We start from the raw sequence: 27,768 nt of genomic DNA, 5'->3' as shown, positions 1-27,768 counted from the left end.
CTGACAGCTACAAGTCGCTGACATCTACAGCGCAGTCATGGAAAAAGTCATTTTATGCTCATACCTGACCTTATGTCAGATTGCCACAGGTATCACGTATTAGCATGAAGATAGGGCGTGCCTTGAGAGCATTCCCGGCTTCGCCTGGCATGTTCGCATCCCTCAACAGAGCTTCATTTACGCCTGTAGGCCAACTTTATGATGCGATCTCTCTCCCTCCCTCTCTCTCTTTCGCCCTGACATTGTCGCCAACGGTAGATCTGGCTAGGGGGTCTTGAGAACCATGTACCCACTCCAGGTTACCTACTTGTGGTATCCAGGAAGGAGCTCTACATGACCGGCCCATAGTCAACCAAGCAATGAAGTACCGAGCTCTTGCAATGCCATCTCAGACATAACATTTCTCACACGCTTGATCATCCAGAGCTGGAATTTGATCGCCTTTATATAGGCGTTCGATGCCCCTCCTTCGCGTCGCGGGTTATTGATCATTATTCACCGATGGTAGAATGACCCTCTGATTTTTATCATTTACATCACGTTAACCCACATCAAATCTGTCATCACTGCCTGTCCCAAAGATGAGGGTCTTGGTCTTGATTACTTGCCTACTTCGCAACTTCGTGGCTATCAGCCTCTTCGCCGGCGTTCTCACCTCCGCTTATCCTGGGACATTCCTACACAATTTACCATCAAACCTACTGCGCAGAAGCCTGCCAGCCTCGCTTGCAACAGCACCATTAGGTGCGGTGGGGTATCAGCCTCCCCCAGGGCCTGTCCATCGACCGACCACGACAACCACCATCCCGGCCGGTGCGACAGCGTTTTCTCAGAAGTTGAGCGAGAATGGAGGCATTGGGGATGCAAGGTAAGTGCTGCATATTGAGGCCATTCTGAATCCTTTGGAAAAGTGCATCACTGACCTGTCGTATCTGAGTAGCTCGGGGAAGAACGTGATAGTCTTGGTCGGCACAGCGACGAAGAATCAGGCCGTGCTTCAAGCAACACAGACGGCGATGGCGGGAAGAAGTACATTGGAATCGAATCTTGTCGTACTCTCGGTTGTTTTGTGCCTTTTCATCTCGTGAAAATGGTTCCAAGAGCATTATGCGCTGCGCGCAAGCTGTTGCTATTATCTTTTGACCTGTGTCTCTGAGACTTCGCATTTCACTGTCAATAAGTATGGATTAATTTGATTGTATAACTTGTCAGACATCTCTGTTCTATACTAGGATTAGTTTCATGATGCAGCTTCCTAGTCCAATACAGCCAGTAGTAGTCCAAGGTGTGGTCAAGCAGAAAGGCAACATCCGACATAATACTCCGTACATGTCGCATAAGAGCATAAGAGCATAAGAACACCAAATATGCCGAGCAGCGAACCTGTGATGGATGGTGCCTCGGTCCGGTCGGGAGCTTCCCCGCATTTGTCCAGGCACAGCGTCGATCAGATGGTCCTGGGGAACTCTCACCTCACAGATAAAACCCGGGGCATTGAAAAGTCGCCATGGGCCATGAACCATGCATCAATGCTTCTACAATCCATCTCAATCTTCGTCTAGTGTCACCTCGTCATACTCTTACTCATTGAGAATCTCCTAGATCTCGCGTTACACGGCCAGCAAGCAGCGAGTGCTAACTACTACTTCTATACCTCCAAACTCACCACCACCACCACCACCACCCAACAAAAACCAACACCACAACCAAATAAAAACCCAGCAACTACCTACCAACCAGAGACCCAACAACAATCATGTCCCTCCAAACGCCGCTGTGCACCCTCCTCAACATCCAACACCCCATCCTCCTGGCAGGGATGGCGCGGGCCTCCAGCGCGCCGCTGGCCGCCGCCGTCTCCAACGCGGGAGGGCTAGGCACCGTCGGGGGGCTGGGCTACACGCCATCGCAGCTCTCTGAGATCCTGACCGAGTTGAAATCCCGGCTGCGGGACCCGTCGCTGCCGTTCGGGGTGGACCTGGCACTGCCGCAGGTGGGCGGCGGGGCGCGCGCCACGAACCACGACTACACGCACGGGCAGCTGGACGAGCTGATCGAGGTGGTGATCGCGCAGGGGGCGAAGCTGTTCGTGTCGGCGGTGGGGGTGCCGCCGGCGCACGTCATCACGCGACTGCACGACGCCGGCATCCTGGTGATGAACATGGTCGGGGCGCCCAAGCACGCCGAGAAGGCGCTGGCGCGGGGCGTGGATATCGTGTGCGCCCAGGGCGGCGAGGGCGGCGGGCATACGGGCGACATCCCCTTCTCGGTGCTCATCCCGGCCGTCGTGGATGTCGCGCAGCGGTACCGGAGTCGGCTGACGGGCCAGCCGCCCCTCGTGGTCGCGGCGGGTGGTGTGAACGATGGCCGCAGTCTGGCGGCGGCGTTGATGCTGGGGGCCGCGGGCGTTTGGGTCGGGACGCGCTTCGTGGCGTCCGAGGAGAGCGGGGCCAGTCGGCTGCATAAGGAGGCCGTCGTGGGCGCCACCTATGGGGATACCATGCGGACTCTCGTCGTGTCGGGGCGGCCGCTACGGGTTTTGCCGAATGAGTACGTCAAGGACTGGGAGAAGCGGCCGGAGGAGATCGCTCGCTTGACGGCCCAGGGCATTGTCCCCATGGAGTATGACCTCAAGAACGATAAGGATGTCGACTTACCGTTCCTGATGGGTGATGTTTCAGCCAATGTGGCCAGTATCAAGCCGGCGGCTGAGATTGTGAAAGAGATGGTCCAGCAAGCTGTCGAGATGCTGAAGAAGGGGAGATCCTACATACAAGGCCCAGCCAGTAGACTATGAGGTTGTGGAAAGGAATCTTTGTAGTAGTTGGCATGACATGACTTTGTGTGGTATTTTCTCATGGTAACGTAATAAGTACGTCCGGATGCTGGTGATCTAGCATGTACAAGTACACGAACAGAAATAAAAATGAACAAAACGTCAAAGAATCGCAACTCGCAAAGGGCCTATGGCTCTGACAGTGCTTACTGCAATTCAATGGCCTCGGTGGGTTTTTGGATGAGGAGCCTTAGCACCGATTCTCTTTGCAACACCTGGTGCGACTACAAGTGTTGCATCGAGCAGCGATGGCACCCTACATGAAGAGGCTAGCATTGACATTATTCGGGTCAACTCATAGCGTTCAGGGAATGTATCATTTTCAGCTCATCAGGCCCATGACCCACCCTCAGACTGATGGCAGTGGCGTAAGTGCCGCCAGGAAATCCCTTTGCCATTTGATATCAAGAACAAGCCCAAAAGACCATATTCGAAAACAACTTCTGTGCGGAAAAAAGGGTATTAGTGACATCCGTTGATCATCGCCTTATTTCCGTTGGCTCGCGCTTCCAGTAGATTAGGTGGCGGAGGGGGTCCGAACACAGGCTTCTCGGGCTGCTGAGCAACGTTGCGGTCTCCGTTCAGGTCGCCATCCCGGCTTTCCAGTTCGTAATCGTCATCGCTAATTCCCTCATCGTCTTCTTCGTCTTCGTAATCTTCGTCGTACTCGCTCTCCGTACCCTCGTCATCGCCTTCCAGATCCGCTGCAAGACCTTGCCCCCGCCCCTGGGCTTGCATTCGTCGGCAGAGCGCTTCGAGGTGGTGGCTTTTCTTCCGCCATTTTTCCAGCTCCTCATGGTTTCTTGTGCGCTCCTCGGCCATCTCCAGTATATTGCGATTCGTCTGATCGTGCTTGCGCGTGAGAGTGAGGTTTTCCTTTTCTAGGCGTTTAGTTTTCTTGGACATTTCTTCCATCTCTTTGCGAAACGTAAGGAAGAGCTCGTTGCTGTTGTTCAGCGTATCCTCCACCTGCCATATTATTACTACCAGCGGTCAAAATAGAGACTTGGCTGGAACAGCCATCAAGTATCAAGCCATACCTGTTTGAACTTCTCAACGTAGATGTTGAGCTGGCTGCGCAACTCCGCCTCAGTATGCGAGAAAGTTGACACCTGAGAACTCAATGCCCGGCAGCGGGCAGCTTCGTTCTCCGCTGCTCGCCGTTGTTCTTCGTACTTGGCGGTAAGACATTGTATCTCCGCGTCCTTACTACGGAGCAATGCCTTGTAGTGTAGTTCACGCATTTCGAACTTCTCGCCGATCGTTTTGATCTTCGCACGCAGACTGTGGTATGAAAAGAGCTTAACATACCAGCTCAATAGGCAGACTGGGAAAGAACAACTCACGCTTCGTCCAAATCGATATCCACTTTCTCGTTGCGGGGATTTCCTTTGGCAGCCATGACGTCTTGAATATCGTACAGAAGCGAGTCGAGGCGTTCGTTGACGATCAGCCGTGCTTTCTTCTCAGTTTCTTCGAGCTTCTTGTTTTCGTCCTATTGCGTGCACGGTTTCCCTTAGCCCTGGTTCTGCATTGTTCGATTCGGGAATGCGATGCTGGCGAGTTGTAGCTACCCACCTTCACTTTTTTATTTTCTTTTGTGAGCTCTCTGCACAGCTTCTCAAGTTTGTCCTTCATAGTGACGGTCTTATTCAGTTCCGATTTGCCCTTGTCCTGGTCCTTCTGGAGTTGATCTGCCCGCTTCTTGCTCTTGGCATAGTCGCGATCCAGCTTCTTCATGTCGGCCAGAAGTTCGGTGTATTTCTTGTGCACAGTCTCGAGCCGCGTCATCGGGGATTCGATATTGTTGAGGAGTTGATTGAGATCTCTCGTGGCTTTCTTGACCTCGCGCTCTGTGGGAGTATCAGCAACCAGATTCATTCACGTTTTGCCAGCCAGATTCAATGGCGTAATCGATACACCAGGCGTAGAAATCAGTGGGTGCACGCACCAATCTCGGCCTCTTGGTCCTTCTCTCCCGCAGCATCTTGCTCCAGCTGCGAGATTTTGGCGGCCAGCAGCTTCGAGGTCTCATTCGGATCTGCAACCTTCTTCCCCTGCTTTTTCTTGGACATGGCCGCGGACGACATGGTTCGCCGTTTGTCGTAAGAATATTTCGAGAGGTATGCGGTTGTGATGCTGTTGAGAGTGGTCGCGTGGCCAATTCTCAGCGGTGAAAATTGCCAGGTTGGAACGATTTGACGGGAGATGGCAGGGACGAATGCGTCACTTCCTCCGATAGCCGCGAGGACAAGACAAGAAGGGAAACTCTTCGCGGCGACAAAGCGAACAATAGTCGGTAGCAGGTGTTATGATTGAAGGCAACTCGTATCCACCCGGCGAGTCTAGTGGAGAACCTCGGTGGCCTCTTCCTATAATTGCAGAAGTCGGAGGTAACGGGAACCCACGAAGGTTGACTAGAATGCAAGTCCTGCAAAGCCAACCGGAAGCCCACTCGCGGGAGGCGTCGGGAACCAACAGCGAAGGCGTGCCTATGCCTTTAAGGCGGAACGAAACAGAAAGTATTGGGCGAGAGTATCGACTGCGAGAAGAGTCGACACAGACGAACGGGTCACTCTTCGAGGAACTTGCCGGGGAAGATTGGATGGAATAGTCGTAAGAGGGGGGGGGATGCGTACTTGACCTGCACTAGCCTCTTTCGAAAACTTCTCTTGGCACCGCTCCGTCGCTTTCTGCCCGCCTGTCTTTCTAAGCAATTGAGTCGCGCCGACGGAGCTACTTTCAAACACTCTAACCACTTTTCCAATTCTTTCCTATCTTTCTCTTTCTGTATTCTTATCCTCCTTTCTACTTCTTTGGGGCATTTATTTGTTCCAGTCTCTTGGTCTGCAACCCTTGGTCTAGAAGAGTGCAATCGTTTATTCGTTGCGCGTTCCAACTCATCTCCGAGCTGCCCGGTCTGTCCGGTGAACGGCAACCGACAACCTACGGTGCGCAAAGAAGCTGCTGCGGACTTGCTAAAGTACGTCAGTCGTACCCGTACTCTGTGAAAGAACCGCTGCGCGCGTTTTGAAATTTCCGAAACGAGTCACCATGTTGCGCTCAACTCTTGGGGCGAGCAGAGGCCTCATGCCTGTTTTACCGAAGTCGGCCAACGGACGTCTGCTGGGTTCTGGCAGCACTCTGCTTCGCTGGGGTCAGATGAGAAGATCTGCTTCGACCGTGACAAGTATAGACAACTTTCCCGGAATCGGAGACAAGGTTCACGGCTTCACCGTACAAGAAAAGAAACATGTACCGGAGTTACACCTGACGGCCGTCCGATTAACGCATGATAAGACCGACGCGGACTACCTCCACGTGGCCAGGGAAGACAAGAACAATGTGTTTGGAATTGGCTTCAAGACCAATCCCCCGGACGCTACTGGCGTTCCTCATATCCTAGAGCATACCACGCTCTGCGGTAGCGAGAAGTAAGTACACTCAGACGGCTGTGAGCATACTGCCCACGTCGCACTAGAACGATGGCTCACATATTACCACACTTCAGATATCCTATCCGCGACCCTTTCTTCAAGATGCTACCCCGCTCGCTGTCGAACTTCATGAATGCATTCACTTCCGCCGACCACACCACATATCCTTTCGCTACCACGAATCAGCAGGACTTCCGGAACCTACTCTCGGTGTACCTGGACGCCACCTTCCACCCTCTGCTTAAGGAGGAGGATTTCAGGCAGGAGGGTTGGCGGTTGGGGCCAGAGGACCCCCGTGCTATCGAAGGTCAGACGACTCACAACCCCGAGGACATCCTCTTCAAGGGCGTCGTATACAACGAGATGAAGGGACAAATTTCGGACGCAAACTACCTCTATTATATCAAATATAAAGAGAGCATCATCCCAGCACTGAACAACTCGGGTGGTGATCCCCAGTACATCACCGATTTGACGCACAAGCAACTAGTCGACTTCTCCAAGCGCAACTACCACCCCAGCAATGCTAAAATTTTCACATATGGTGATATGCCTTTAACTGACCATCTCGAGCAAATCGGCAAGGTTCTGGATGGATTTCAAAAGGGCGAAGCGGACACTTCTATCAAACAACCTATTGACCTTAGCCAGGGTCCTGAGAGTGTGACTGTTCCAGGCCCCATCGACACATTCGCTGGTGAAGACAAGCAGCACAAGACATCAACATCGTGGTACATGGGAGATTCAACTGATGTTGTTGAGGCTTTCTCGGCCGGGATTGTATCTTCTCTGCTCCTGGATGGTTATGGCTCACCTATGTATCGGGCTTTGATTGAAAGTGGCCTTGGCTCTTCTTTCAGCCCCAACACAGGACTCGATACTTCCGGCCGCGTGCCGGTATTTTCCGTCGGTGTGACTGGTGTCAGCGAAGAATCGGCTTCTCAGGTCAAGACCGCTATACAGACTGTCTTTGAGGAATCGTTCGCTACCGGATTCAGTGATGAGAAGGTCCAAGGTATCCTTCACCAGCTTGAACTTGCCCTCAGGCACAAAACGTCAAACTTCGGCATTGGTGTCATGGAGAAAACAATTTCCTCTTGGTTCAATGGATCCAATCCTATGAAAGAGCTAGCTTGGAATGAAGTGATTGATGAGTTCAAGAGGAGGTATGCGCAGGGCGGCTACCTGGAATCGTTGATGCAGAAGTATCTTATGAATGATAATTGTCTGACATTCACGATGGTTGGCACACCCACCTTCAACAAGGAGCTTGACGAGCAGGAATTGGTGCGGAAGGATACAAAGCTCAGTCAACTCGCTAAACAGCATGGGTCCATGGAAAAGGCTATTGCCCAGCTAAAGGCGGAGGAACTTCAGCTACTAGAGGTTCAAGAAAAGGCACAGAACGCTGACCTGAGCTGCTTGCCTTCCCTTCGGGTGTCTGACATCTCGCGCGAGAAGGAACGCAAGCCCGTTCGAGAATCCAAGGTTGATGGCGTGGATGTTCTTTGGCGTGAAGCCCCTACCAACGGCTTGACCTATTTCCAGGCTTTGAACACATTCGATAGCCTCCCTGATGACCTTCGATTGCTGATGCCACTTTTCAACGACTGTGTCATGCGACTTGGTACAGCAAATCGGTCCATGGAGCAATGGGAAGATTTGATCAAATTGAAGACCGGAGGTATCTCCACCTCCACGTTCCACACAGCTTCCCCAACGGAGCTTGGAAAATTCAATGAAGGTCTTCAATTCTCTGGATCTGCTCTGGACAAGAATATCCCCGACATGTTGCAGATACTGACCACCCTTGTGACCGAAACCGACTTCACAAGTCCCAGTGCACCCGCGATGATTCAAGAGTTGCTCCGAATGACTACCAATGGTGCCCTGGATGCCGTTGCAGGAACGGGTCACCGTTTCGCTCTAAACGCGGCTGCGGCAAACCTCTCGCGCAGTTTCTGGGTACAAGAGCAGCAGTCCGGTCTTGCACAACTGCAGGCAACAGCCAACCTCCTGCGGGACGCGGAAACGTCGCCCGAGCGTTTAGCAGAGCTGATCGAGAAGCTCCGCACAATCCAAGCTTTCGCCATCTCTAGGTCGTCCGGTCTTCGTGTACGCATGGTTTGCGAGCCTGAGAGCGCCGGTCAGAATGAATCCGTGTTGCAGAAGTGGTTCGCGGGTTTGCCCCAGGTTCGCTCGCCCACAGCGGCCTTTGACTCCCCAGTGATGGATTCTAAGATGATTAAAACGTTCTTCGACATGCCATACAAGGTGTACTATTCAGGCCTAGCCATGCACACTGTTCCATTTGTGCACTCCGCTAGCGCCAAGCTTAGTGTTCTTTCTCAACTCCTGACGCATAACTACCTCCATCCGGAGATTCGTGAAAAGGGTGGTGCCTACGGTGCAGGAGCCAGCAACGGCCCAGTCAAGGGAATGTTTGCCTTTACCAGCTACCGGGATCCCAACCCCACCAACACCCTGAAGGTGTTCCAAAACAGCGGAATTTTCGCCCGAGACCGGGCTTGGTCGGAGCGGGAGCTCAACGAGGCTAAGCTGGGTATCTTCCAAGGCCTTGACGCCCCAATGAGCGTCGACGAGGAAGGTGCAAGGTACTTCATGAGTGGTGTGACCCACGAAATGGACCAGCGCTGGAGAGAACAGGTCCTTGATGTCACCGCAAAGGATGTTAACGAGGCAGCACAGGCCTTCCTGGTTGATGGCTCTCAGCGATCTGTCTGCCTGCTAGGCGAGAAGAAAGACTGGATAGAGTCCGATGGTTGGGATATGCGAAAGCTTTCCATGACTGTAGCAGAGGAGGGACTCGAACATGCCGAAGGTGCCGCTGCATCTGCTTAAATCTGCAGATACCAGGTCCTTGAGACTGCGCCAAACATGACACCCCAACACCTCTGACCTCATGACCTCCATCATGGCGATTCATTGTTCGCCATGTGTACCATATTTCCAATGTATTTTTATGATGTCCGTCCTCTTCGAAAGATCATGTATATAGAATTCTGTCGGCATAATACCCTTCTCACTCTTCTCTCGGCTGTCTTGGTTTCGTTGTCACTCTCCCCGACTGCTCACAAACGCGCATTTCAAGAACAACCTACCCCATCTCCACTCGAAACACCATGTTGGCAGATGGTTGGTCCTCCTATAGGAGCACGCGCAAGATCAACAAGAATGTGAACCTGAGGCTGACGAGTCTCTCTAGGCCTCATGGTACACTTCTTATTTCCGTTTTTCAGACCCTCCTTGACTTCCTTGAAGCCTACGCAAGGCGGACTAAAAACGTGAGAACAGGCGTAGCTTAGCCAGGGCCACTTTGTATGTGTGGATTGTCCACAATTCGGTCATTGGCGAAGGTCACGGGCGTATTACAATTGGTATTACAATTGGACCCTCGTATATAGACGGGTGGTATCTACCTGACTTATCAGCATGAATGATAATGTCGAGTCATATCAATTAGCCCCGGCTCACGTGGTGACGGACTACTTGTTCTTAATTTCTTAGTGTCGCGCAGCACTTGCTTGTTCACTTTCATCCTGTCGAAGGATTACCTGCAATACAAGACTATAATTCCTCACTCTCGTGCCCAAGAGCTGAAAAGCGCATGCACAGCAGCAAGTAATGCGACGATGAAAAAGACTGGCGCTATTGCCCATGGGCCTAAACCGACTAAAGCATGCGGCAAGTTGCATATGCCTAAGTCTTTCTTTCATGTTCGAGCCAAAGTGAACTAATGCACTCTAATAGTCAACTGCCGCAGATTAAAGGTCAGTCACTGGTTTATGCATCCATAAATAAAACATACATCAACGCTGCTTACTGCCTACGAGATGAAATGCGTGGCTGACGGCAAGCCGCCATGTCGTCGATGTCGCCACACCAATGCTGCCTGCATTTTCAGACCTAGATCAAATGTGAGGCGGTTTGACTCTGAATCTGCCGGTAGAAATCAATCTCTACTTACAATGCTTAGGCTGCAACTACAGCTCGAGACTTGGAGCCCTTACTACAGACATCGATGGATCCCAGCCCCGAGATGCCGTCGATCCTCAGCCGATTAGATCGCATCGAAAGAAGATTAGGTATATACCAAAGAGAAGGCTCGTTGCCGCTTATCAGTGAAGGCTTAGATGATGACGAGAGAACCGGGTGTCCTCGCCTGTGGAACGCTGTCACACATCTGAAGAGCATCACGCGGCCACCTCAAGTGGATGCGATCTGGTCCCGTCCTATCGTCAGACACCTCTGGAACTCGTACGTGAGCAGTTCGCCATCAACACCTCTCTGTTTCAGGGCTGAGCCGATTGACACCCACTCAGCTTCGTCGAGAATCTGCCACTCCTCCACTTCCTCAAAGACCAAAGCGCATTCGCATCGCCATCTCCCCTTCTCCTAGCGTCCATCCTCTACATATCTGCCTTGCATGGATCGTCGAAAGACCTCGGCGAATTTGCAAAGGGTTATTTCGTCGCTCAATGCTGCGCCATCGCCGAACTCGTCCTCCCACCTAATATACTCCCCGACAACAGCCCCCGAACAACCCAATCCCCAACAGAGCCCATGGCCTACCAGAACATTCTCGGTCTCATCATGGCCAGCCTCAGCTCCGAAGCCTACGTGCCCGTTACCGGACACTGGATCGCCCTGGCTTACCGCCTCTTCCTCGATCACACCCTTCCCACCACCGCAGAAACCGGCACGAGTCAGGACTGGAGCGGCCTCTTCTCCGGCCTCCAGGTCATCGACATCGAGCACGCGTCCATGCACATGTGCTGCCCTTTGCTGCCGGAACACCCTCCAACCGCAGCCCTCACTTCCTTCCACAGCAACAACGAGGATGAAGAGCATGCCTTCCGTGGCCTCACGCAAATGATGCACCAAGGCCTCAGCCACTTCGTCGGCCGGGGCCTTCCCACGATCTGGTCCTTCGTGAGCAGCGCACGGGAACCCGACAATCCACCCTCAATCCGAACCTCCTTCACGGACGAAGACGCCCGGGTCATCCGCCTGTGGGCGAGAAAGTTGGACGGTTGGCTGATCAGGTATAACAGGACATCGCGTGAGTGGACACCCCCATCCCCTTCCTTAATCCTTATCATTAAGACACGTCCCTGGACAAAACTCAAAACGCTGCAATCGACTTACCCACCGGCTTACCCAAATCCAGAGCGAACCCCCTCCAACCGCCAAGGCATCCTCATCCTCCTCCAATACCACCTGCACAAGCTTTACGTGCTGTCGATCTACCACCCAGCACGGGGCTTCGATCTAGGCTCTTCAGCGGATATCGCCCCGGCCGAGAGACACGAGTTGCTGGTGTCCGCTCGCGCGGTGGTGCGGTTGCGGTTGGATGACTCGAGCATCTGGTCGAATTGGGACTTGATCGTACGGTCCCCCTTACAACCACCTTCCCCTCAAAAAAACACACATGAGACACACCAAACAAATATCCGAACGAAGACGAATAACATACATAGATGATCACCTTCGCGGCTATGCTACTTCTCCGCGGCATCGAGGACGGTATGTCCCACCCAGACGGTACGTTTTCTTTCGTGACAAATTCTCCAATCCAGTCATCTGATCATGGATTCATCCTCGAAACACCCTCGACGAAAAAGAAAAATAGCTGCTAATGCATCTCCACAATCTGTGCTTATGAGTCAGACCGCTACCTAATCGAGAAACACATCGCCAAGCTGAACTCAAGCCATCCGTCCATTCCAAGCATCCACCACGTCCTGGCGGAGCGCCTCGAATCCAATCTGCAAGCGATGCACACGCCGCCGGAGGTAGCGTTGAATGTCGGCTTCCCGCCGCCTGAGTCCGAGGCCGGGGACTACTCCTGGGCCATTTTTGACCAGGAGATCTTGTCGCTGGCGAATCCGCCGTGGTTATTTGAGGATATCCCCGCCGGCGGCGGCGGCGGCGCGGACCAGATGCAGAAACGCGCGGACCAGTTCGTTTCACCGGACGGGGTGGCTATGGGTGGCGGTGGTGCTGGTGTTGGGGTTACGGAAGGTGGATATCATCTGTGATGGTGCATGTTGGTTGTGCATGCAAATGAAAGATGGTAAAGAACATGAAATTGTGGGTTACGAGCGGGATTGTTTTACCAGAACAACATGATTCATATACCGCACGGCTTAGGCAGCTGGTTCCCTAAGCAAAGGCCCAATGTCTCGTAAGTCATTTCATATTACATATTCCAATAATACTATAGATAATCTTGAGTAACTGCGTATGTGGCAAAGAATTATTAACCTAGTACCCAAGGTTTGACCCGCAAACCGTGATGGGCGACAGTGTGTCCTTTGACTTGCGTTGGGAGTAGCACAACCTTGAAGCAGTCATGTTCAATGGGGTTTAGGGTCAGTGGCTTATGCTGAATCATGGTCATTGTTCTGGCCATGGGAGCCGCTATTTGGTGATGCAACCATCGTATCGTGGGTTTCGGGTGTTGTAGGGAAAGGCGGGAATGGTTCGGTTTGTGAATTGTCTTCGGTTGTTATGGACAGTGGCCGTGATTCAGAACGACCATTATGATCTCGTATAGGAGGGTCTTCTGCTGGTGACCCAGGCGTGGACTGGTGAGTGTCTTGGTGGGTTACATCTGATGACGTGCCATGATTCGCCGATGGAGAAAGCTAGTGAAATGGAGTTAGAGCATAGTTCTGAAGACCGCGCAAGGCAGAAACTGCCAACGACTAACCTGATGATCAAGACCACGGTTCGATGCCAACTGCTGTGCGGCCAGCCGTTTCCGTGCAATCTCCGATTCTTCTTCATATGCCGCCTGCTCCTCCTCCTTCTTGAGATCGGCTAATGAAGGCGTGCTATCATCACGGGTGATATCTACGTAGGACTCCTGCGGGGAACGAAGCCGGCTGCTCCGCTGGTTCTTCTGCTTCTTCTTGGAGGCCTTGGACGAACTGGTGGTCCCCAGACTAAACGTTCCGGACGCGGACCGCATGCTCGCCGGCTTATCCCCGATCATGTCGATCGAGTCCAATCCCGTTCCTCGACGGCTGCCCAAAGCCATGGCGAACTCATCATCCAACGGCACAGCATCCTCTTCGTCATCGCTGGGAATCAAATCCCCGCGCGAACTCAGCGAGTTCGTGGTCTCCCGCGACGACTGGGTCGAACTCCGATACCGGCCTTTGCTTCCGGACGGCTGGGCATCGTAATCCTCGGCGGCCTCCATGAGCGGCTCATCCTCGTAGACGTGCCTCCGCAGTCCCCCCGCAGGATGTTCCTGCAGATCCGCCGCCGAGGGACGGTATTTCAGTCCGCGCGCTCCGAAGCGCCAGGGGAACCGCTCGAGGAATCCCAGGAACGAGGAGCTGGGGATGACGGTTGGGTCATTCCGTTCATCTTGGGCCAGAGCCGTGCTCTTCCGACGGACACGCCGCGTCCCGTAGCTCATCCGTCTCTGCCGGCGAGGCTGCTCGGCACCGCCACGGGCCAAACCACTGCCAGCCAGCAGGCGGTCGAGTTCATCGGTGCCCCATCCCAACAGCCCAGCATTTGAGTCCTCGTTGTCCCAATCGTCATAGAAGTCAAAGTTAGCTTCCGCGCGGCCGCGTCGGCGCCGACGCAGCTGGTCCTCCCGGGTCGGAAGACAGGGTGCCGTGCAGCTGTAGACGCAGTTGCCGATGGCCGTGAAACATGGCAGGATATAGTTGTGAGAGAAGGTGTAGAGGCCCTCCTGGGCGGTCTCGTTTGCGGATTCAAGGTTGTGGGAGATTTGATTTATCCTCTGGCGGACTCGAGGGTCCTTTGATCGCATCATGGTGTTAAACCGGGGGCGGGTTTGGGTAGGGCGTGGGAGGTACTAGGTAAGGGACAACGGTTGCTGGCTTAACGTCTTGAACTAATTGTTGTCATGCCACAGCCGAGGGGTAAATAATGATAAGGCTCAGATCACTTTCAATCAACCAACTGGCCCCATCAAGTCCGCGCGACGATGATGGGGGAGAGACTGAAACAGTGAAGTCGGCAGTCGGTTGATAGGTAGAGACCGCATTGGTGGAAAGAGAGGTGAGCTCTCAGAGATCAGAGATCAGAGAAAGACACAACGAATAACCAAAGCAACCAACCAGCCGACCCATGGGAAATGGATAGGAATGGCAGCCTGAGGAAGAAATGAAGACGCCGATGTCATCGTTCCCGCTCCTTAGTCAGCACCAAAGGTCCAAGCACGTGCCGTACGGTCACGGGTCACGGGTCGCCTTCCTGTTCGGGATGGGCATCTCCAATCTGTTCGGATGCAGTTCAGGAATTATTCTTCATGATCATGGTTTATTATATTCGATTCCTAAAAACCCCCAGGTTTGCCAAGCAGAAAGGTGCTGTATCAGTCTCCGCGCTGGTCTGCATCACTACCGATCTCGGGGATGCCTTCCTCACTCAAGATGTGGATTTGCATGTGACCCTGGTCGCTCATGGCACAGGAAAGGTCCTGTATCAGGAACCCATAACATGGAACGCAGGCAAGCGTGAAGTACCAATATCGCTGGGACCATTTCCCGCCAACCTGTCTCAATACACAGTCGTGCTTGCAGTATCCCCTGCCAATTCCGCCAAGCTGCAGGCACCGTTACCAGACTCACTCATTGGAAAGTCCGAATGTCCGCTAGTTGTATCAGGCTGGAGTGCTCCGTTTGGCGGATCACAGACTTTAGTAGCGGAGAAGCTCGTTGAACGACGCTTTGGGCCAGATGACAAGCTCGGCCTCCGAATCTGGGAAGAAACCGGGAACAGTATCGCCCGGCATATCTGGTGAGACACCTCTTTATCCAAGGGGGCTATTGTTCTCAGCTAACTCTCATATGTCCCAGGGATGCAGCGGTAGCGTCAGTTGTCTATCTTCAGAAGATAGTTGCTGGAGACCCAGAGATCTCTGCGCCACTGTTGCAAGCGCTTCTTCGAGGATCGCGCAACGGCCCGCTTCACATCATTGAACTGGGTTCTGGATGTGGCATTGTAGGAATCGCGCTGGCAGAGCTTCTTCCCGAGTGCTCTGTCACGCTCACCGATCTTCCTGAGGTCGAAGAAATTGTGACGAAGAATATTGCGGTTGCGCGACCTGCCAAGTCCTCGGCACTCCAATTCCAAACTCTGGACTGGGATGAGCCTCTTCCAGAAGATATATGCGGTGGCTCCATTGACCTGATCCTTGTCTCAGATTGTACCTACAATGCGGACAGCTTACCTGCGTTGGTCTCGGTACTAAACCGCTTGCTGCAGATGTCGCCGGATGCAGTCATCCTGGTGGCGTTGAAGAGACGACACGAAAGTGAAACCGTCTTCTTTGATCTCATGCGGTCGGCAAATATCTGCAGTCTGCATCTGGCTCACATGCAGCTTCCATCCGAGCATGATCAACAGGATCAGATTGAACTACATTGCTTTGGGCGAGAGGGAAGGCATCAGGGCTGACGGCAATACGCGTTGTCGCTATTGCTTTCTCTGGCCTCCGTGGCACTTATAGACAGGGTTAAATCACCTCCAGGTAAGGATGCTTAAAGGCTAAGAAGCTACTTCTCGAGCCTCCTGTTCGAGCCATCCAACCGCAAGGCATCTTGCCTTCATTGGTGAGGCGATCTAACTCATCATTGATTCTCATGTGCTTCGCGACCTGACGATTCTCAAGACCGCTCATTCGCCCGTTGAACGACCAAAAGCACACCTAATCACTTGATAACTGGTGGACTAGATGTTCCATACTACGGGAATCAAAAATCACTTGCGGATTCTAAGCAATGGCCTGGACTCGATGAAAAATCATACCGAAGACTATTGATCACAGTCTCAGTGAGCTGTCATCTTACTTGGCCTTTCAATTAATGGGAATCACTTGGGGGAACTACCTGGTCAACCTCTAATAATTCATTCTTGTCTGCCATGTGAACGTAGTTACAATATGAGATCTGACACTTCCAAGTGCTGGCTCGACCTGTCCTCGTTGCTGAGTTGCTGCCAGTCAACTACTGTGCTTCAGTCCAGTGCGAGCAACCCCATTTCAAGGCGTCGAATAATTTGGAGCAAACACGACATCTAGCATGAATGAAGCTGTGTTCATAACCTTTCATGACCAGCTCTCTCGGGTCTTTCCCTAATGGAGGCTTTCTATCGCATTCACAAATAGTACCACGAATGCGAATGACCTCGGATCACGCAAGTCCAAGCAGTTTCCTGAATCTATGGCTTGCAGAGGAGGCAGGTTTTGGATCTGGCTCAGTGGGTTGCGGTTGCGGATCAACCGCTGCGGGTATACCTAGACATTGTGACTGGCGATTACGTCTAGCTTTCAGATTGGAAAGGTTCAGATTGGACAGGAGGGCTCCGACATGAAGGTCGAGGGGCACATAATCAGCTTCGACGCACTCCGGCAACACCTTGTTGAGCGTATCGGATACTACCTCTGGAAGTCGGTTATGCAGTCGGTCAGACTGAGCCAGCTGCATACTATCAATGAGGCTGCACGAACGAGGAGGCGGCATCACAGGGAGTCCGTTTCCTGGAAATCTCGGAGCACTAGGGTCGCGAAGATCATGTTCGATGCATCTTCGATTGAAAGCACAGAAGTTCGCTACAAGTGTCACTGCGCAGAGAGGCACGAATGCAAGGCTCATTGGCTGGGCATTGGCCGTCTCGTTGGATTTTGCGGCGGAAGGAAACGAAGCACTGGCACAAAGAGCCCACAAATCGGCATACAGGCGGCAGACGACCAGGATTTCTCCGGCCACGAGCTCAAGCTCATCCCATCTCGGCTGCACGTGGTCGGATATGGTAAAGGATGGGTTGATGCACAGAACCAGGGATCCCTCCTGGATCGACCATATCTCGTCTAGGCCTAACCGCATGTCCCTGCACGACTGCAGGCGGGCGCAACCATTCCGCTTGGCCAAGGGTATCGAGCTCTGCAACAGATATCGACTCGGGGTCGGCGAATGCGAAGCCCTCTTCCGGGCCGGGGAAATGATCGATTCGCGACTTGAACCAGGATTGAAGGGGATCTGGGGTGTCGATATATGCTATGCCAAAGTCAGATTTGGGGCACTGCTGTGAGTGGTTCGATGGGTGGTGTTACACTTGGGGCTCTTCGCTCAGAGTCCTGCATCTTTGCTTGTGCTCGCTGGGCTTGGTTTTCGTATTCATGCATGGGAGATTTATGCTTGCAGGAAGCCATTATGGATGGACTGGGAAATGGGGAGAGATGGTTGACAATCGTCGAGGGACGGCAAGAGCGACCCAGAAGTATGACTGCAACTGCTTGCTGCTTCTGCTTATCGAATGATCCGGAGTTGTTGAGTCCCCCATCCTACATATGCTTGGGGTGCTTCATCCAGCATTCAGGCTTACATACTCGCATGCCCTCTGACTTATACTCCAGCATTTGAGTATACACTCATTCACAAAATAGTAAAGACAAGAATGGCCTAATAGCTCGGTGTGCTTGCTTGCATGTGTGTTTTCCTGGAATCTGATTTCGCATAATGCTTACTTCGAAATGCATGGGGGATTTTAGAAACGCTGACCCGATTGGGCTCAATTTTACGTGACCCCATGCATTCTCATGAGAACGCTTGTAGAGCTTATACTTGTGCTCTGCAGATGCCCCGAATGCACCGCAACCCAACACGACTAATCAACACCAACAACCTCGGCTTGCGGGCGCTGAGTCAGCCGTGCGGAGGAGAGCATGACTGCCGGCCTGCCTTTGACCGACCGACACTTATAGCTATGAATATCTCAACCATAGACCCAAAGAAATAAAAACAATTCTCCACCCTCAGATATCTACCTAAGCAACCAGTCAGATCCACAGAATGTCCGCGCCCAGCATAACACTCTACATAGACACCGTCAGCCCCTTCGGGTATATCGCCTTTCACGTCCTCCGAGTACGTATCGCCCAAGAACTATAAACCACCTCCGAACTAACCACACGACCTAGAACTCCCCCATCTTCGCCAACTGCAAGATAACCTACATCCCCATCTTCCTGGGTGGTCTGATGCACGCCTGCGGAAACACTCCACCCGTGGAGATCAAGAGTACGTACGCCTACGCCTACGCCATAATCTATAGCATCCCCCCCCCCCCCGGAGGGCACCCCCACTAACATAACCATGTGTGGGCTACCCAGATAAATCCGCCTGGATCAACCGCGAGCGCACGCGCTGGGCGACCTACTTCTCAGTGCCGATCATCCCGACCCCACCCCCGGGCTTCCCGCCGCGCACGCTGCACACGCAACGGGCGCTGGCCGCCGTCGCGCAGTTCGCCCCGACGCAGTACGAGGCCGTGCAGGAGGCGTTCTACCGGACGTTCTGGGTGGAGGGGGACGGACGGATCGCGGAGCCGGGGTGTTTCGTGCCGGTTTTGGAGCGGGTGTTGGGGGCGGAGGTGGCGGGGCAGGTGGTTGAAGCTGTAAGCTCCTTTTCCCCCCTTGACCATGGACTATCTCCCCTCCGGAGAATACTCAGGAAAAAGACAGCTGATAAACGAGTAGATGCAAACGCCCGCGATCAAAGCGCAGCTCACCGCCAACACGGACCGGGCCTTCCAGGCCGGGGCGTTCGGGGTGCCCTGGTTCGAGTGCACGAATGCGCAGGGCGAGACGGAGGGGTTCTTCGGGGTGGATCATCTGGGCCAGGTGGCGGAGTTCCTGGGGCTGGATCGGCGGGGGGAGTCGGGGATGCGGGCTTTGCTGTAGCGTAGCGTAGCGTCGCCGTAGCTTTCGAGCAGAACAGCTTGAGGCTTGTGAGTAACTATGGGAAGTAAAAGCGGGGGGTCGATATTCATCACAATCCCATTGATCTGTACACAACACACAGCAAAGACAAAGAAAACAGGCTTAAGCGCGATCAATCAATTAACTTCTTGAATGCAAAACAATGGACCCGTGACAATCACGGCTACTGCCGCGGCGGCGGCTGCTCCTTACGGTGGTACTTCTTCTCCAGATCCGTCTTCGTCCGCGTCCTTTCCTGCAGAAACTCCACGATCCGTTCCTTCTCCAGCGCGTCGATCCGGCGCATCTCCTCGGGGTCGGCGGCGCCTCGGTCCTCCTCGCCTGCATTCATCCATCCAAAAGCAACCGGGTCAGCAAGCCCAACTCGACAACACGCAGCTCACGCGCGCGCAGATATCTTCCGTGGAACCAAAAACTCACCATCCCCCTCACCCGCACCCCCGGCTAACCCAGGCACATACTCGCGTACCCGCTGCATCGCCTTCCCGACCAGCTCGCTCTCGTACGCCGCGTTCAGCATCGTCCGCACCTCCTGCATCGAGGTACTGGCCACCTCGGTGATTTTCTCGGGGGGCGGGAGGATTCCCGAGGACGAGGACGTGGATGTGGATGTGTTTGTCGTCGTGGACGTGGTTGAGGTGATAGAGGTCGGGTCGGAGGGGGTATGCTGCGGCTGCGGCTGCTGCTCTAGCGTTTGGGTTTGGGTTTGGGCTGGCAGCTGCAGCTCGCGTTCTCGCTCTTGTCGTTGGCGTTCGAGGAGGTCTTCTTCGTGGGGGGGCACGCAGCCGAGGTCGCGGGCGGTGTCGTCGATAGTTTTCATTCTTGAGCACAAGAGCACAAGATCACAGTAACAGGTAATAGAAAAAGGATGATGAATTAGGAATGTTGTTCGGGGTCCAGCACAGTCCAAAGGCACAGGGTTGAGATACAGTACAATCTAAGGATCAAGCTAAGGTGGGAAATCAAAATAAGAGAGAGGGAAATGAGGAAGTTGACATGGTCTGGTCTAGATCAAACAATCATTCTTCCGGAAATCGGCTGTAGCCTGGTAGGGCTGGAGATGACATCAAGCGGGTAACTAAAACGGATGATATCATCGGGGGGGGGGGGGGGGACTTTGGCCGGGTAACTCTGCACTGGTGCAGTCAACTTTCAGCCCTGTGGATCAATCAGGTTGGGATTTCCATGCCTCGACGGCGGGGATTATCGGGCTGGTTTTGTGTTCACTTCTCTTATTGTTCTTGACAGGACGCTTGGAAGGGCATAATTCCTACTACTGTGTTGTAGGGTGAACTCGATTTACATACGAGCAGGCAGCGGGTGGTTGTATGGTGCTTTGTCTATCATGAAGCGCTACGATTACTTGGCAGATGTCTCACACTTCACAGCAAAACGAAAGGCCAGCTTGAAAGCATACCATCACTCGAAACTTAACTTAGCCGTTGAGCATCACGCCACCTAGCCCTTTTTTCAGGGGTCATGTTAACAACTGGGAATTACCACGGCCGATCACTTCATGTCCGAAGAGACTGCGGCACCGTATTCTTCCGCACACTGATATACAGTATATCGTACAAAGTCGTGATTGAAACAGCCTCTACAGTCCCCTCGTAGCCAATCCATTACTTCCAAGATGGGCTCACAAAAGAATCATCTACTAAGTCAAAGCCAGTTGACTTAGGGTTCTTACCAATCCAGACTAGCGCCACCCCCTCGCAGCCCCTCCGCCACCGCCGAATTCTGCCGTCCGAAATCAACCATCCGCACTGCACTCTCTTATCTTCTTTCGCCTTCTCCACTCGATCAATCACTCACTCACTCACCCACTCACCCACTCTCTCTATTTTTCCCCTCATTACACTTATACTTATACACTTATAGACTTACCTGTTCTAGAGCTCTACATTCCTTCCTAGTAAAATGCCTTCAATCCCCATCACCATCGTCACCGGCTTCCTCGGCTCCGGCAAGACCACCCTCCTCCTCAACCTCATCCCGCAACTGCCCGCGACCTACCGGCTCGCGCTGCTCAAAAACGAATTCGGCGACGTCGCCGTCGACTCCCAGCTCGCCTCCACGCAGTCCATCTCCGGGGTTCGCGAGCTCCTCAACGGCTGCATCTGCTGCAACCTCGTCGGCCAGCTGAGCGACGCGCTCGAGCAGCTCCGCACCGAGGTCCGCCCGGACCGCATCGTGATCGAGACCAGCGGGAGCGCCTTCCCCGCCACCCTGGCCATGGAGGTGAACCGCCTGGCGCGCGAGAACCCGGGGACCTTCGTCCTGGACGGGGTCATCAGCGTCATCGACGTAGAGAACTGGGAGGGGTACGAGGACACCTCCTACACGGCGAAGCTGCAGGCGAAATACACGGATCTGATCATCTTCAACAAGTGGGAGAATGTGTCGGAGATGCGCTTCGACATCTGCCTCGACCGGGTCGGGGACCTCGAGGTCCCCACGCCGTGGGTTAAATCCGATCGCGGTAAGGTCGACAAGGATGTTCTGCTGGGGATTGACGGGGCGTTGTTCGCCAAGGAGGAGCATCGTCATGATGACCATGACCATGACCATGATCACAACCATGATCACCATGAGCACAAGGACGATCATCAGTCCGAGGTGGAAGTCCTCTCCGTCAACCTCAAGTCCACCGATGCCACCGTCGTCGACATCCCGGCTCTGGAGCAGCTCCTTCGCTCCGCCTCCAAGGAAGAAGTCTATCGCATCAAGGGCATCATGCGGTGTTCGACCAGCGCGCCTCCCGCGGAATCCTCGGAAGATCAAGCCGCCGTCACGCCCGCTCCCGCTTCGGCCAACGGCCCCGCCACCCGTTATTACATTCTGAATTGGGCTTTCGGTCGCTGGACCTTCACACCATCGGACGTCGTCGCTGAGAACGCTGACCCCGCCGTGGTAGCCCGGATTACGTTGATTTTGGCTCGCTATGAATCCGCCAAGTGGAAGAAGAAGCTCGAAGCCGGGGGCCTTGTACAGGTTGCTGGATCCCACGATGCCGAGTTGGTTGTGGAGCGATTGCTCTAAAGCTTCCGACATGCAATCTATTTACCTTCTTTTACCTACCATATACAGCGCGCAGGGGCTGGCTCCTGGGCGTGATGACTGTTTTGGAACTAGATCTCAGTTTCTTTTCGATTTAGATATTTGGCACATGACTTTTATGACGGAGGACGAAACGACTGAAGGGTTGCGGCGGAAGCTTTCGGTTCTATGATAGTTAGACTTGATTCCCAGAAGAATGATAGACGACTTCTAGAGGTTGGAAAGGAAGGGCCAGAAGCATAGCAGTAATGAACGAAATATAATCAATCGAACGAGCAGGTGCGAACCTTCCACATGGCTGTGTTTGAACACACACCGGGGAAAAACACTAAATACAGACTTCTGCTAAAGTTCAAGCTCCCCCCAGGAGTCCCCCTTGCATCTACTCTATTAAAGAAAAACATGGATAAGTTATAATCAAGACAAGCGCGCTGCGAAAGCAGCACCGGTTGCTTGATAAAAGACAAAGACAAGTGTGCATTCAATCCAAGAAAACGCAATGATCAGAGACAGAGATAAAAACACCTAGTACTCGAGGAGAGCAGAAGCTCCAGCCTCGCTGGAGATATAGATCACCTCGTGGTTGTCCGAGAAACCATTGAAGCGGGTCGCGCTACACTTGGTGTAGGCTCCCATATCCTCAAAGTACAGCCAATCACCTACGTTCAGGAGGGCCGGAAGGTTGATGCGCTTGCTGATGACATCGATGCCATCGCAGGTCGGCCCCCAGATAGAGTAGGCGATGCCCTCCGAAGTCGCAGCATTCGGAGGATTGACATCAGGGTCGCAGGTCAAGACCTGAGCCACAGGGTGCTGATGGTCAAAGATGATGTTGGAAAAGTTTCCATACACCCCGTCATTGAGATACAACATGTACGCATCCTGCGTCGGGTTCTCGGGGTCCCGCACGTCACGACGAGCAATCACATTGGCAGCCAAGGTGAAGGCGCTGGCAACGTAGTAGCGGCCGGGCTCGGCAATGACACGGATGTTCGGCGGGAAGTAGACTTCCAGAGCGTCACTAAGAACGCCAGCGAACTTTTCGAAGGTATCCTGGCTGAAACCTCCACCAACATCGAGAGTGTGAAGCTCGTGGCCTACTTCAGCGGCTTGGTCGAAGACCAGTCGCGCGTCCTGCACGGCCTTTAGGAAGGCTTTGGGGTCTTCAGCGCCAGAGCCGACGTGGAAGCTCACACCGACAACCTTCAGCTCGAGCTGGTACGCAACCTCCAGCAGGTGACGAGCGACATCCATCGATGCTCCAAACTTCATACTAAACTGGCACATGCTGGAAGAATCATCCGTAAGGATGCGCAAGTATAGCTCTGCGTCAGGGTAGCATGACTTGATCTTGTACAGTTCATCGGCATTGTCGAAGGTCATCTGCTTCACCCCCATCTTGGCTGCATAGCGCAGGTACGACTTGGTCTTGCAAGGCTGCGCGTAGATAATGCGGCTCGGATCGATACCAGTCTCAAGAGCCAGGTCAATTTCCGCCTTAGAGGCACAGTCGAAACCGTTGCCGAGCTTGGCCATGAGGCGAAGGATTTCAGGGTCCGGGTTGCACTTGACGGCTAATGAATATCGACATCAGTCGCTGTCTTCCTCCGTAGTCGTCCAACTTCAATCGAATCGAACTTACCGTAGAAGGGCCGGACACGGCTCAGGTTCAGTTTCCAGCGCAGGTGCTGGCGGTAAATCTCGCCCATATCTGCCACATAAAAGGCATCTTCGGCGCCCGGGGCGCACGCGTCCACGTCCACCTCAGACGCACGCTTCTTCAGGACGTCCAGGATAAGCTCCTTGGCAGCCAACCTAGACTGCGGCTGATCGTCCTCTCCATGATAGCTGAATTGACCATGATCCCAATTGAGATTATAGTCGTTTTTGTCGGGAATATGTTTGATAGTGGTGCATATTTCAGCTGGCAAACAAGCAGTCGGTGCCATAACCATGCGCGCTGCGACGAAGCACGGAATAGGTCTTTAGATAAAGATATAAAAAAGGAAGTGAAAAAAAGTTTGTTTGAACGCGACTGCGTGTTAGGGAGGACGAAAAGTTTCGCAACCGAGGTTGACTGGACCAAGCCTCCTAGACCCTTCCTCCTTGAGAGGAAGAACCTTCAGAGAAGTCCTATGCGGCAGCTCAAAAGGCGAAGGTGTGAATTGTGAGGGCGTCAATTTATGAAAAAATGGCGCACCGGACGGAGGGACGGAGATCGAGACCAGAAGGAGGGGGAATGTTATTAAGAGTGTCGCGTTGACGTCTATGCGATACAATTTGACGAAGAGAAAGCGAGGCTGTGTAAGCCGTGGTGCCCTGAGTTGCCTTTGGAACTGGTGGATTCCAAAGGCCTTGAAAATGCGATTGAGGAAGAGTGAGGTGAAGAGGGAAAGAGAAAAAACAGGGTTTTTTCTAGTTCCGAGAAATAAGAGACGATCTGACCCGAGCAGTCCAACTGTTAGCGGCGGAATTGAAAGAGAGCGGGAAAAGAAATGAGCAACGAGAACTCGGATATCAAGATAAAAGGGATGCGAGATTTGATTCCTGGGTCGTGGGGGGTAGACCGAGGGGGAGGGTGCTGAGGGGGGAGGGGGAGGAGACAAGAGGTGCGTGCAGAATTTTAACGACACTTTTCCGGTGGAGGGGGGAAATTTAGGGCAAAGGGCACGGCGTCAGGCAGACACCGGGGGTGGGGGAATGATGCTGATTCCTTGATCTGACAGGAAGATGACAGATGACCTGAAAATCATGGATGTAGGGGGGTGTGTATAGGCAGCAAGGAACAAGATAGCGTAAGGAGAGAAACTCACCTGGATGGAATGGGGATGTGGTGTGGTGAGAGGAACGAACACAAGGAGGGAAGTAAAGAAGGGGGAGGGGGGAAAATGGAGAGGGAGAGGAGAGGGAAAGCGGTAGCCAGTGCTCCGTAGCCGTAATAGGACGTAGTGGGGTTAACTTATTCCTTGTTAGTTAACGGAAAATAGGGTCGATGAGTCTGTGACGGTATTGTGACTGACATGCGCGACTTGCAGCCTTGCAGCCTCTCTTCTCTTTTCTTCCACCCAAAATCAAGTACTCCAAGCTTATCTGCCTCCCTCGACACAGTACGATTACCCTGCCTCTCGCCTCTCCATAACTACAAATATGAGCATCCCAAAATTCCAATCATGATCGAGTCCTCGAGTTCTTCCCTCAATCCCCGACCCGCCGTTGCATCTTGCAGAAACTCAAGGCCGGGCGAAAACAGCAGGCATGCAGACATGGTTGACGTGGTCTTCGTCTCGTCTCGTCTTCTCACACTGCCTGGCACCCACTGTGCCACTGCAGTAGTTGATTCCCGTTCGCCTCCGTTGTTTTGACTACTGAAGAACTCTTGGTACCATGGACCTCGGATCGAGATCTCCCATCCAGTTCCGCCAGATGATTCGATCTGGATGTCGAATTATCCCTCATGACCCATGCAACCCAAATTCTAGTCCATCCATCCAACACGAAAAAAATTGTCCCCTGACAAAAGACCAGACAGGAGGGGATTGACCGCCTCCTAAAGTTTGAGTCAGTCATTGAGAGATTTTTTTTTTGTTTCTATGAATGCCGACGGCGGGTTGCGTTGCGTTGACTAGACAGACGACAGCATCCCAGCCACATTGCGTTGCGTCATGCGGGTCACCAAAAAAATCGCTCGCCTGGCAGACAGGTTCCTGATCGGCGTTCTGGGCCCGGACACGAGAGGGTGGGGAGGGATGGATAAGCCCGGAGGCCATTGAATTTCTTCTCTCCTTCCTCCCTCCCCCAAAATCCATTGCGAGATGACGGTTTCTTGGATGATTGCATTCTTTGTCCTAACCTTATCTGAAACGGAAAATCGGTCAACACGTACTGTAACAGATGTAGATAGTCTCGCAGCAGCAGCAGCAGCAGCCGCCGTCCATGTAAAGCATGGGTAATCTCCCCACCCTGGGGTGGATGCGCTTCCATGGCAGTCTTACACATGTATTTCTGAGGTTCCTAATTGGGTTAACCCGCTCTGACCGCCTGAGGTCATTCTGTCGGTCGTTCCTGAGCTTGTTTGGGCGGTGAAGGCAGGGTCCCGGGCTGTATGCGGCACGTGATCGCTCTTTCTTTCAACCTCCAACAACAACACTGACTGTTTCCAATGTTTATTGAGAGCCAAAGAATGATTTTGGCTGCTCATTGAGGTGCATCTTTATTCGGACTTACTTTGTGCTGCTGATAATACAACACCTTTTATATTCAATGACTCTATACATCTTTACTTAGAAGTAATCAGCGGTTTTGGAATGTCTCCCCTTCGGAGTCTTTCTCCATCTAACAAAAATTGTACTACAAAGCCTCATGAAACAAGGGCAAGAAGAATGAAAGGGCAAAAGAAATATCAACCATATTGGATTTACACCGTATCAGAAAAGTCTATTGACGAGCCATGCTCAATCTCATTCAACGTACACAGCAGAGAAAACCCAATGATGCTAATGCTGACATAGGAGCCCAGTCCACCCGCAATGCATGAAATCAAAGAACCACAAGGCAAGCTACGAGACCAGCACGTAGCCCATTCCAAACAACCCCACCAACTGACCTATTTCACCTACCAGGCAAGTTCCTCCGCCGCAAAGCCCTACGAGCCGCCTCTCTCTGATCGGAGATCTCATCCACCGGCGACGCTACTCGGGAGACAGGGCACAGGCTGGGGGTGACGACGTGGACCGGCCGCCTGGCCTGCACGGTATGGACGGACTTACCGGTTTTCCAGTCCCCGTGGTTCAGGATCCCATCCTCATAGGGAGGAGAGGTGCTGCGCACACAGTCATCCAACTCGGCATCGTTCTTGAAGAACGGCCGTCGGCTTCCGCTGCTGGGAATAGTGGGCTGCGGCTGTTGCTGCGGCGGCTTCTGCTGTATTTGTGGTCTTCCTCCTGGTCGTGGTAGAGACTGAGACTGCGGTGGCTGAGGAGGCAGTGGCTTTCGCGTCACCGGCGGCGTCAGCATCATTCGCTTCTGCTGGTCGGCCACCCACCGCTGCGTCCGCTGGGAATGTACATCTTCTAGCTCTTGTCGCCGCTCCAGCTGCTCTCGCTGCCCCGGGCTGTGGCCATGGCCGTGGTGCTGTCGAATCTGGACATTGGCCGGAACATAGCTCCACTCGGAACCCGACTGCGCGGCCGCAGAGGAAGTTGCTCGTGCCCGCGCATGAGCCACCATCGGGGCCTGGCCGCCAGACCCAAGGCCCGGAGATGTGTTGGTACGGACTGCTTCCCGCCTGGGAAAGTCGAAGCCTCCCGCGGACGCTTGCTGTTGCTGCTGCTGGCCGTGGTGCTTGACTGCGTTGGAGCGGCGAAGACCCCCGCCGCCACCGTCCTGCTGCTGACCTGAGTCAGTGGTGATTTTGCGACCATGCAATATGCCTTTCAGCAATGGCATTGTGAATGACGAATAGCAGTTATTGTGGGGGGGGTGAGATACTGTGTGTTTTTTGGGTTGAATTTGGTGTGAGTTGTCGATCTGGAACTGTAATAGTATATCGGATAATATACCTTGTAGACTGGAGTTAGATCGCGCGTGTGTGTGGAGTACCAAGCATGTAGTGTTCTGGGAAAAGATGAAACAGCGACGAGGGGGGG

General features: G+C 53.3%; 14 protein-coding genes across 14 annotated transcripts; 8 read left to right on the top strand and 6 right to left on the bottom strand.

Moving 5' to 3' along the window:
• Nucleotides 1-581: 581 nt before the first annotated feature.
• BO72DRAFT_493160 (uncharacterized protein) lies at nucleotides 582-1,088 on the top strand (the record flags this gene model as incomplete). Its single annotated transcript, XM_040948354.1, has 2 exons — nucleotides 582-868; nucleotides 941-1,088. The coding sequence occupies 2 exons, from the start codon at nucleotides 582-584 to the stop codon at nucleotides 1,086-1,088; spliced, it is 435 nt and encodes a 144-aa protein (XP_040804657.1).
• Nucleotides 1,089-1,485: 397 nt separating this feature from the next.
• BO72DRAFT_445211 (NAD(P)H-dependent flavin oxidoreductase) lies at nucleotides 1,486-2,906 on the top strand. Its single transcript, XM_040943979.1, has one exon. It carries the CDS (start codon nucleotides 1,757-1,759, stop codon nucleotides 2,795-2,797), a length of 1,041 nt encoding a protein of 346 aa, XP_040804656.1. The 5' UTR covers nucleotides 1,486-1,756; the 3' UTR covers nucleotides 2,798-2,906.
• Nucleotides 2,907-3,047: 141 nt separating this feature from the next.
• On the bottom strand, nucleotides 3,048-5,036 carry BO72DRAFT_285178 (taxilin). The gene is made up of 5 exons (XM_040940324.1): nucleotides 4,788-5,036; nucleotides 4,415-4,689; nucleotides 4,183-4,331; nucleotides 3,877-4,120; nucleotides 3,048-3,805 (listed from the first exon to the last, which is right to left on the bottom strand). Exons 1-5 carry the CDS (start codon nucleotides 4,924-4,926, stop codon nucleotides 3,299-3,301), a joined length of 1,314 nt encoding a protein of 437 aa, XP_040804655.1. The 5' UTR covers nucleotides 4,927-5,036; the 3' UTR covers nucleotides 3,048-3,298.
• An 854-nt stretch (nucleotides 5,037-5,890) lies between these two features.
• cym1 (pitrilysin family metalloprotease cym1) lies at nucleotides 5,891-9,135 on the top strand (the record flags this gene model as incomplete). Its single annotated transcript, XM_040940983.1, has 2 exons — nucleotides 5,891-6,270; nucleotides 6,348-9,135. The coding sequence occupies 2 exons, from the start codon at nucleotides 5,891-5,893 to the stop codon at nucleotides 9,133-9,135; spliced, it is 3,168 nt and encodes a 1,055-aa protein (XP_040804654.1).
• A 640-nt stretch (nucleotides 9,136-9,775) lies between these two features.
• Nucleotides 9,776-12,693, top strand: BO72DRAFT_285156 (Zn(II)2Cys6 transcription factor). The gene is made up of 9 exons (XM_040940322.1): nucleotides 9,776-9,982; nucleotides 10,045-10,064; nucleotides 10,128-10,211; nucleotides 10,271-10,551; nucleotides 10,617-11,356; nucleotides 11,465-11,682; nucleotides 11,775-11,838; nucleotides 11,965-12,481; nucleotides 12,574-12,693. The coding sequence occupies exons 1-8, from the start codon at nucleotides 9,952-9,954 to the stop codon at nucleotides 12,333-12,335; spliced, it is 1,809 nt and encodes a 602-aa protein (XP_040804653.1). The 5' UTR covers nucleotides 9,776-9,951; the 3' UTR covers nucleotides 12,336-12,481; nucleotides 12,574-12,693.
• BO72DRAFT_483756 (uncharacterized protein) lies at nucleotides 12,441-14,419 on the bottom strand. Its single transcript, XM_040947825.1, has 2 exons — nucleotides 13,010-14,419; nucleotides 12,441-12,944 (listed from the first exon to the last, which is right to left on the bottom strand). Exons 1-2 carry the CDS (start codon nucleotides 14,090-14,092, stop codon nucleotides 12,678-12,680), a joined length of 1,350 nt encoding a protein of 449 aa, XP_040804652.1. The 5' UTR covers nucleotides 14,093-14,419; the 3' UTR covers nucleotides 12,441-12,677.
• On the top strand, nucleotides 14,276-15,996 carry BO72DRAFT_445205 (protein N-lysine methyltransferase family protein). Its single transcript, XM_040943978.1, has 4 exons — nucleotides 14,276-14,340; nucleotides 14,403-15,081; nucleotides 15,141-15,896; nucleotides 15,956-15,996. The coding sequence occupies exons 2-3, from the start codon at nucleotides 14,597-14,599 to the stop codon at nucleotides 15,739-15,741; spliced, it is 1,086 nt and encodes a 361-aa protein (XP_040804651.1). The 5' UTR covers nucleotides 14,276-14,340; nucleotides 14,403-14,596; the 3' UTR covers nucleotides 15,742-15,896; nucleotides 15,956-15,996.
• Nucleotides 15,997-16,219: 223 nt separating this feature from the next.
• Nucleotides 16,220-17,755, bottom strand: BO72DRAFT_285173 (uncharacterized protein). Its single transcript, XM_040940323.1, has 2 exons — nucleotides 17,396-17,755; nucleotides 16,220-17,339 (listed from the first exon to the last, which is right to left on the bottom strand). The coding sequence occupies exons 1-2, from the start codon at nucleotides 17,492-17,494 to the stop codon at nucleotides 16,476-16,478; spliced, it is 963 nt and encodes a 320-aa protein (XP_040804650.1). The 5' UTR covers nucleotides 17,495-17,755; the 3' UTR covers nucleotides 16,220-16,475.
• Nucleotides 17,756-18,134: 379 nt separating this feature from the next.
• BO72DRAFT_525109 (putative 2-hydroxychromene-2-carboxylate isomerase) lies at nucleotides 18,135-19,024 on the top strand (the record flags this gene model as incomplete). The annotated part of the gene is made up of 4 exons (XM_040949930.1): nucleotides 18,135-18,209; nucleotides 18,263-18,362; nucleotides 18,455-18,738; nucleotides 18,821-19,024. 4 exons carry the CDS (start codon nucleotides 18,135-18,137, stop codon nucleotides 19,022-19,024), a joined length of 663 nt encoding a protein of 220 aa, XP_040804649.1.
• Nucleotides 19,025-19,088: 64 nt separating this feature from the next.
• Nucleotides 19,089-20,047, bottom strand: BO72DRAFT_445203 (uncharacterized protein). Its single transcript, XM_040943977.1, has 2 exons — nucleotides 19,484-20,047; nucleotides 19,089-19,384 (listed from the first exon to the last, which is right to left on the bottom strand). Exons 1-2 carry the CDS (start codon nucleotides 19,881-19,883, stop codon nucleotides 19,227-19,229), a joined length of 558 nt encoding a protein of 185 aa, XP_040804648.1. The 5' UTR covers nucleotides 19,884-20,047; the 3' UTR covers nucleotides 19,089-19,226.
• A 936-nt stretch (nucleotides 20,048-20,983) lies between these two features.
• On the top strand, nucleotides 20,984-22,105 carry BO72DRAFT_371055 (GTP-binding protein; the record flags this gene model as incomplete). Its single annotated transcript, XM_040940985.1, has 1 exon — nucleotides 20,984-22,105. One exon carries the CDS (start codon nucleotides 20,984-20,986, stop codon nucleotides 22,103-22,105), a length of 1,122 nt encoding a protein of 373 aa, XP_040804647.1.
• A 277-nt stretch (nucleotides 22,106-22,382) lies between these two features.
• BO72DRAFT_285003 (type III PLP-dependent enzyme) lies at nucleotides 22,383-24,393 on the bottom strand. The gene is made up of 2 exons (XM_040940320.1): nucleotides 23,766-24,393; nucleotides 22,383-23,697 (listed from the first exon to the last, which is right to left on the bottom strand). The coding sequence occupies exons 1-2, from the start codon at nucleotides 24,076-24,078 to the stop codon at nucleotides 22,649-22,651; spliced, it is 1,362 nt and encodes a 453-aa protein (XP_040804646.1). The 5' UTR covers nucleotides 24,079-24,393; the 3' UTR covers nucleotides 22,383-22,648.
• Nucleotides 24,394-25,032: 639 nt separating this feature from the next.
• BO72DRAFT_285027 (uncharacterized protein) lies at nucleotides 25,033-25,599 on the top strand. Its single transcript, XM_040940321.1, has one exon. The coding sequence runs from the start codon at nucleotides 25,144-25,146 to the stop codon at nucleotides 25,483-25,485; it is 342 nt and encodes a 113-aa protein (XP_040804645.1). The 5' UTR covers nucleotides 25,033-25,143; the 3' UTR covers nucleotides 25,486-25,599.
• Nucleotides 25,600-26,328: 729 nt separating this feature from the next.
• Nucleotides 26,329-27,683, bottom strand: BO72DRAFT_483752 (uncharacterized protein). The gene is made up of 3 exons (XM_040947824.1): nucleotides 26,890-27,683; nucleotides 26,594-26,616; nucleotides 26,329-26,455 (listed from the first exon to the last, which is right to left on the bottom strand). Exons 1-3 carry the CDS (start codon nucleotides 27,566-27,568, stop codon nucleotides 26,414-26,416), a joined length of 744 nt encoding a protein of 247 aa, XP_040804644.1. The 5' UTR covers nucleotides 27,569-27,683; the 3' UTR covers nucleotides 26,329-26,413.
• Between the last annotated feature and the right edge of the window lie 85 nt (nucleotides 27,684-27,768).

Source organism: Aspergillus fijiensis (genome assembly GCF_003184825.1).
Source record: "Aspergillus fijiensis CBS 313.89 unplaced genomic scaffold BO72scaffold_8, whole genome shotgun sequence".
Taxonomy (NCBI): domain Eukaryota; kingdom Fungi; phylum Ascomycota; class Eurotiomycetes; order Eurotiales; family Aspergillaceae; genus Aspergillus; species Aspergillus fijiensis.
This window is presented reverse-complemented; position numbering and strand designations above follow the sequence as displayed.